Source organism: Xyrauchen texanus, chromosome 12 (genome assembly GCF_025860055.1).
Source record: "Xyrauchen texanus isolate HMW12.3.18 chromosome 12, RBS_HiC_50CHRs, whole genome shotgun sequence".
Taxonomy (NCBI): Eukaryota; Metazoa; Chordata; class Actinopteri; order Cypriniformes; family Catostomidae; genus Xyrauchen; species Xyrauchen texanus.
Window position 1 is genome coordinate 19,744,217 of NC_068287.1, and position 7,973 is coordinate 19,752,189.

Below are 7,973 nucleotides of genomic sequence, written 5' to 3' on the forward strand. Positions count from 1 at the left end.
TGCCCACATTTTTATTTTATTTTTTTTAATCGGAGATGCCAAAGCACCGTTCCGGACTGTTCCACCCCAATTTAATCCCTGGGTATCGGGTGCTTGGAGAAAAGTACTTTAGGGAGCGAATTGTTGTGCAATGCTCACAAGTGCTAAGGAACAAAGGAAAGGGCTACTTCAGTGTTTTGTAGAACTGAGGGCAATTGCATGGGAGATAACTACTATTGTAATAGATTTCACAAAAACCACACGCCTAGGTAATGTTCCTTTGAGATGAATTTCATCATTTATTTTCTTATCACAATATGGAGAGCTTTAAATCAGAAATTAGATACTTGGGCACTCTCAAGGAGAAAGACATTATCAAAGTGACAAGCTTCAACATAAATGTTATTGCTCTGATCCCTATTATGTCATGGGGCAAAGCTGAGGATCATTAGGATAGTACCTTATTTAGAGCTGAATGGGAGATACTGAAGCGGGGGAAGGCAGGCTTGAAGGGTGGCGGTCCTCAGGGGAACTTTGGACTCACAAAAGCACATCTGCTGTAACAAGATCCAAGACAAGCCAACAAAAGTTACAATGAGAAGCATGTTTTTTCAAGCTAAAACAAAAATGAAAACATTGCAAGATGTACAGTATCACATCACATTAACAGGTTCATATTTATTATGTACTAAAATTTAAGCAACGTGTGTTTATAAGTGGGTGGATGCTTGGCATTCTTTAAAATGTGTTGGGGGATGGGTGGAAGAAACTTCATTGCATATGTCCTTATCGATGAAAACGGCTTAAGACTTGAACATGTCAGTGCTGAGGACTGCCAATATTATGTGAACCATAATCTACCACCAATGTTGCCAATTTGGGGAATTTTTCACCAAAAACAGCAATTTTTTCAACATTGCTGTGACTTTTAATGAGGTTTAGTGACAATGGGATATTTTGGCTATATTTAAATATACTTGCAGGTTTTTTGGCTATTTTAGGCAAATAATTATTAAACACACACATAAAGTCAAACTATTTGGTAAGAAGTCAGATCTAAATAAATATTAATTTACCACTAAGCACGTCGCAAGTGCGAAACATCCAATCAAAAGCAGGAGCGTATGGACTCATTTGCATCACCTAGTAATTTGTCTGGTGCGCAGATTGAGTGTACCTTAGCTCTTTTCATTGCTGTACACGGATCAATCAATTTACCACAGAGAAGATTTATGTAAAGCCCATTTCAAAGCTGCTGACGTCGAATAACACACTTTGTCGGTGAACTTATTTTTTGACCATTTCATATATTTTTTTATAATATATGCATACATTCAGTACATAGGCCTATATAAAGTGAGATTTCTTATTTAGTCTTTCGAAGGTGGTGTTTGGCAACACTGTCTACCACTTGTTTTTCTTTTCTCCCCAATTTGGAATGCCCAATTCCCACTACTTACAAGGTAGTGGTGATGCGGATCCTCACCTCACCTCGGAGGACAAGTCTCTGTTGCCTCCACTTCTGAGACAGTCAATCAGTGCATCTTATCATGTGGCTCGCTCTGCATGACATCGCGGAGACTCACAGCATGTGGAGGCTCATGCTATTCTCCGTGATCCACGCACAACTTACCATGTGCCCTATTAAGAGCGAGAACCAGCCCTCATGACCACGAGGAGGTTACCCCATGTGACTCTACCCTCCCTAGCAACTGGACAAATTTGGTTGCTTAGAAGACCTGGCTGGATTCGAACTCACGACTCCAGGGGTGGTAGACAGCGTCAATACTCGCTGAGCTACTCAGGCCCCCTACCACTCATTTGTTTAAAAGCTGATGTTACAATACTAATACAAATGTGCAACATGTAAAAATGGTCAGTTGTTATTTTTCATACATGCTATAGCCACATCATTTACTTAATACTCTACAAAATGTATATATACACTGGCAGCCAATAGTTTGGAACAATGTACAGATTTTGCTCTTATGGAAAGAAATTGGAACTTTTATTCACCAAAGTGACATTCAACTGAACACAATGTATAGTCAGGACATTAATAACTAGTAACATTACTATTACAATTTGAAAGAAATGTTCAGAACTTCTTAAACTATTTCAGTGTTCTCATCAAAAAATCCTCCACGTGCAGCAATGACAGCTTTGCAGATCCTTTGCATTCTAGCTGTCAGTTTGTCCAGATACTCAGGTGACATCAGTAATGACTGATTATACTTTGTGATCAGTTGAATGCCACTTTGGTAAATTAAAGTACCAGTTTCCTTCCGAAATAGCAAAATCTGTACATTATTCCAAACTTTTGCCCACCAGTGTGTATATATATATATATATATTCTCAAGACCTATTATTATTATAATAAAGCTCAGCGAAGAGTCAAATAACTAAAGTGCAATTTTCTGTATCGATGATACTCTACATCAGTAGTATATATATATATATATATATGAAATTTTGAGAAACACGTTAAAAAATGTACTTGCAATTTAGAAAGTTCAAATATTTGTACATGTATGGAAGACAAATAGATTACTGAGGCCACAAAACAACACTGTCCTTGGTATCTGCGAGGTTAGCATAATCAGCTGTTTTTTTTTATTTGTTATGCTTCTAACTGCCATTCACAAATATCTTGAGTGAGACCATGTGCATTACTCATAAGTTACATATTAAAAAAAGTCACATGTAGCTTGACAACATCACTGCTACTCAAGCAAAGCCTTATCTGTTTTCAAAACTCTAGTGATCTCTTAAATATGTAGGATACTTTTTAATTTACTGAAGTTGACCAAAAACACATCACCACGTTTCCCCCCAAAGAAACAATGTTCTCAAGACCTATTATTATTATAATAAAGCTCAGCGAAGAGTCAAATAACTAAAGTGCAATTTTCTGTATCGATGATACTCTACATCAGTAATGTGTAGGAAAATATTTCAGAATGAGATACCAGAACTGTATGTCAGCTCTAAAACATGCCATGTAAACATTCAGGACTGAGTGCTGACAATCAACGTCATGTCTACTATAAACCAGGGTTAGGCCACAGCCGTAAATAAATACAATCACTCCTTGCCATATAATTATCTCATGTGCACACACCTACACAGATCCAATTTCACCCCTAAACATTGTGAATTTTGCGTAGGCAACAACTACCAGTTAAAGAAATGCAAGTTCCATTGAGCACAAGTTTCATTACATAGTCTTTGCCAATATTACGAAATGGGCACGGACCAGTTTGTATGACACTTCAGGCGTTATTTCTACAGTTATAATATACAACAGTCATGTCAGTGCGTTGTCACTTTAAAGAAAAGTATGCTTCCTCATTTTTATACTAAGAGGCATTCCAGGATGGTGTATTCAGCGTTTTCTGATATAACTGTGAACATAAGAGGTAAATGACCTACAGAGCCACTACTGTGATAGAGTGTAAACACAATATCAAGGAGGTGTCCACCAGTATGAACAATACTGTCATTTGTAACCTAACACGGACGGTTTAAACGGTTGTAGTTAAGTGGCGTAACCACAACAAAACACACCATAACGGAAAACTTAGCAGTGACAATTCGCAACTATTAAAGGTTAATTTTCACAAAAAACGCCTATAGGCCTTGTTCTTTCATTAGTCTGGCTTCCCGTTCTTTCACCCTTAAGTTGCAAGCAGCAAGTGTAGCAATGTGCAGCAATGTGCACGCGACACAGCCCGGCGTGTGACGCCCGACCAATCAGAGCGCAGAGCTCCGAAAGTTTACCTTTTATGGCTCGAGCCGGGCATATGCCGTGGTATAAAAGAGCGCGCCCAGCTTCTCAACCTCACTTTGAGCTCCTCCATACGCAGCTAGTGCGGAATATCATCTACCTGTAACACATTCTCTTAAGTCGAAAAAAAAACCCCAAACCTAAGGTGAGTTGATTTTTGTGTGCTTGTAAAGCAGTCTATTTATTATGTTTAATTGTATACGTAAGCACGGAGAACGTGACGTGGTAGAATGACCGGTCTTTACCGCAATGATGTAGTAACTGCTTTGAAACGGCGACTGTTCTTAATATAATGTTAATATGACTGTTTGTTTATGCGTGGCTAATTATGAATTTTGTATCTAGTGGCATTAATAGTGAGCGTTGCGGGCACTAAATCGAACGGCTAGGTGAAATGTCAAACGGATTTTTATTTTTTAAATGTAACCATTTGCTATGTATAAAAGTACAGTTAAGGGCTGATAGTCGGTGAAGCATGTTGCACACTTGATGGATAGCCGGCATGTGAAGTTCTTTGTGCAGGCATGCTGCAGCAGGGTGTGACCTACTTTAGCTAGCAGGCTAACCAACAGTCACTTGAATTCATTCATCGCGAACTGAAAAGGAACTGGTTAACTCGTTTCCTTTGAGAGCATGCAACACATGAAGTGCGTGCTATAAAATTCCGTACACCTTAAATTATGAAATATCCGCCGGAACTGTACAAATACTGAAGATTCGGGAAAATAGTAGGCATATATATTTCTAAGGTGTGGTCAATTTCAGATCAATTGCTAGAGCATTCGAGACCGATTGAACGCGTGCTACTGTAACTGTCTCGAAAGAGGAACCGTGAACGTAGACGTATTGTCAAATGACTGAATTATATCAAATTAGTTTTACAGGGTTTCACGAGATGAGTGTCCTCTCCTAAGGAGTGACGAGCTCTTTGCAGCTCTTGTGACGCAGTTGTGTCGGGCAAAGACCCGTCGAAATTCGACAGGCGGGGATTGATGAGGATGTAATTTCTTTTGTAGAATTCAGGGAGTGGCCCAGGCCTGATGAATGTCGAAATCTGTTCCCTTTTACTGAACCCTGCAACTCTGGCTGAATGCCACACCGCCGCCAGCTGCAAAGCGGTTCAAACCATTGCCTTTTATGGTAGTACTGAGAGAATGCAGAGGGACTTCCTTTTTGTCTGGCATATCGGTGGCGCGCATTGTCTCTAGCGCACTCTAGCGGTCAGATTGTAGAATGTTCGACGAAACCGGAAGTTTACTCTACACGCTCACATGTGCACTGCAATGTTTTTAATGGCGACAGTGAATTGATTAAACAAGTTTTTCTGGTTTTATCTTGCAGTTGAGCCATGGATGATGAAATTGCCGCACTGGTGGTTGACAACGGATCTGGTATGTGCAAAGCCGGATTTGCTGGAGATGATGCTCCCCGTGCTGTCTTCCCATCAATCGTCGGTCGCCCCAGACATCAGGTGAGGAATGCTTTCTGACTGACTTTGTGCAATTAATATTTGATTTGTGTGGGACTCAGATTTTTAAACGTTTCATTCTTGTGTTGCAGGGTGTGATGGTTGGTATGGGACAGAAGGACAGCTATGTTGGTGATGAAGCTCAGAGCAAGAGAGGTATCCTGACCCTGAAGTACCCCATCGAGCACGGTATTGTCACCAATTGGGACGATATGGAGAAGATCTGGCATCACACCTTCTACAACGAGCTGCGTGTTGCACCTGAGGAGCACCCCGTCCTGCTCACAGAGGCCCCCCTGAACCCCAAGGCCAACAGGGAAAAGATGACACAGGTTGGTTTAAATGCCTTTGCAACTTCCTGTGCTGTTACTTCTACCTCATTTTTTTAAGTTCTCATTCATTCACTTTCTCTAGGCTTTGTGTCCTGAGTTGCTGAGTTTCTCATCTTTTGCTGGAAGCAGCAGGTTATCTATTTTGCCTGCCTGTTTTGCAGTTTCTTCTTTACTCTTGCTGTTTCTGCACTTTGTTTCTTTACTCTGGATTTCCAACTAACCCCTGCATGGATTTGTGGACTGTGCTGTATCCATTTGAATATTGACTAATGTTTTTACCCTCTCAACAGATCATGTTCGAGACCTTCAACACCCCTGCCATGTACGTTGCCATCCAGGCTGTGCTGTCCCTGTATGCCTCTGGTCGTACCACTGGTATCGTGATGGACTCTGGTGATGGTGTCACCCACACTGTGCCCATCTACGAGGGTTACGCACTCCCCCATGCCATCCTTCGTCTGGACTTGGCTGGCCGTGACCTGACTGACTACCTCATGAAGATCCTGACCGAGAGAGGCTACAGCTTCACCACCACAGCTGAGAGGGAAATTGTCCGTGACATCAAGGAGAAGCTCTGCTACGTTGCTCTCGACTTTGAGCAGGAGATGGGCACTGCTGCTTCCTCCTCCTCCCTGGAGAAGAGCTATGAGCTGCCTGATGGACAGGTCATCACCATTGGCAATGAGAGGTTCAGGTGCCCAGAGGCCCTGTTCCAGCCATCATTCCTGGGTAAGTTGCCCTACAAATGTTCCCTAACAGTCTAGAGGCTTTGCACTTAACTTGGAGGATTGATGAATTACTTCTGTTTAACAATTTGCTTTCCTGCCCACAGGTATGGAGTCTTGCGGTATCCATGAGACAACCTTCAACTCCATCATGAAGTGTGATGTGGACATCCGTAAGGATCTGTATGCCAACACCGTATTGTCTGGTGGCACCACCATGTACCCTGGCATTGCTGATAGGATGCAGAAGGAGATCACATCCCTGGCCCCTAGCACAATGAAAATCAAGGTGAGCTTGGGTCTATATTTGGACCAAAACCCCTCCAACCAATAGATCTTGCAAGCATTGATCAACTTGCATTTTACTAATATATTTATTTATTTATTTATTTATTTTTTTTTCTTTGCAGATCATTGCCCCACCTGAGCGTAAATACTCCGTCTGGATCGGAGGCTCCATCCTAGCTTCACTGTCCACCTTCCAGCAGATGTGGATTAGCAAGCAAGAGTACGATGAGTCTGGGCCATCTATTGTCCACCGCAAATGCTTCTAAACGGACTGTTACCACTTCACGCCGACTCAAACTGCGCAGAGAGGAAAAATTTCAAACGACAACATTGGCATGGCTTGTTATTTTTGGCGCTTGACTCAGGATCTAAAAACTGGAACGGTGAAGGTGACGGCAATGTTTTTGGCAAATAAGCATCCCCGAAGTTCTACAATGCATCTGAGGACTTTTTTTTTTTTTTTTTTTTTTTTTTTAGTCATTCCAAATGTTTGTTAAATGCATTGTTCTGAAACTTATTTGCCTCTATGAAGGCTGCCCAGAAATTGGGAGCATACTTAACATTGTAGTATTGTATGTAAATTATGTAACAAAACAATGTCTGGGTTTTTGTACTTTCAGCCTTAAAATCTTGTTTTGTTTTTTTGTTTTGTTCCAAACCTGAAGCTTTACAATTCAACATGTAAAGGTTTCCATTCCCCCCTGGGCATATTGTAAAAGCTGTGTGGAATGTGGCGGTGCCAGACATTTGGTGGGGCCAACCTGTACACTGACTAATTCAATTCCAATAAAGTGCACATGTGTTAAGACATACTATCTTGTCATTTCCTGTGTCAAATTAAGTGTTATTGAACTGCAGTTTCAAGAAAGTTGCAGGCAGGATGTGGACTATTTATGAATTCACCTAGGTGGGGGGTCCTAGATGTTAATGTCCACATTGCTTTATGCTGGGCATGGTGAGAAACTGACAACCCTGTACCCCCTAAGAAGTTTAACTCTGGAGGGGGGAAAAGTGTCATTTTGACAAACCTCAAGTTTTCTGCAATTGCAGTCACTTTTACAGTGTGGTCTCTTTGTCCTTTTAAAAGCAAGATTAAGTGTGCTTTTGCCACTATCAATTCAATCTGAAACTGCTTTCCACTTGCAATTACAAACCTGATTTTGAAACCATGAGATTCCTTAGTGCACCCAACTGGGGCCAAAAGTGTTAAGTTTAGAAAACTATTTTAACAATCTGCCTACAGGAATGAAGAATTTTGAGCTGGGCAAGTTTATATAGCACATTTCATACACCATGGTGCTTAAGTGCAAAATTAGCCCAAAGTATGAACTAAAGAATTTATTGCCAAAAAGGATGGTTATGGAAAATGTAAGGGGTTGAAACCATGAAAAGC

General features: G+C 41.1%; 1 protein-coding gene across 1 annotated transcript; it reads left to right on the forward strand.

The window, feature by feature from the left end:
- The first annotated feature begins 3,760 nt into the window (after positions 1–3,760).
- On the forward strand, positions 3,761–7,392 carry LOC127652701 (actin, cytoplasmic 1). The gene is made up of 6 exons (XM_052139015.1): positions 3,761–3,912; positions 5,109–5,238; positions 5,328–5,567; positions 5,858–6,296; positions 6,400–6,581; positions 6,703–7,392. The coding sequence occupies exons 2-6, from the start codon at positions 5,116–5,118 to the stop codon at positions 6,844–6,846; spliced, it is 1,128 nt and encodes a 375-aa protein (XP_051994975.1). The 5' UTR covers positions 3,761–3,912; positions 5,109–5,115; the 3' UTR covers positions 6,847–7,392.
- The last annotated feature ends 581 nt before the right edge of the window (positions 7,393–7,973 follow it).

Coding starts and splice junctions, on each gene's coding strand:
- LOC127652701 (XM_052139015.1), top strand. CDS start 5,116: ATGGATGATGAAATTGCCGCACTGGTGGTTGACAACGGATCTGGTATG. Junction 5,239..5,327: donor TCGGTCGCCCCAGACATCAG/GTGAGGAATGCT, acceptor CTTGTGTTGCAG/GGTGTGATGGTTGGTATGGG. Junction 5,568..5,857: donor ACAGGGAAAAGATGACACAG/GTTGGTTTAAAT, acceptor CCCTCTCAACAG/ATCATGTTCGAGACCTTCAA.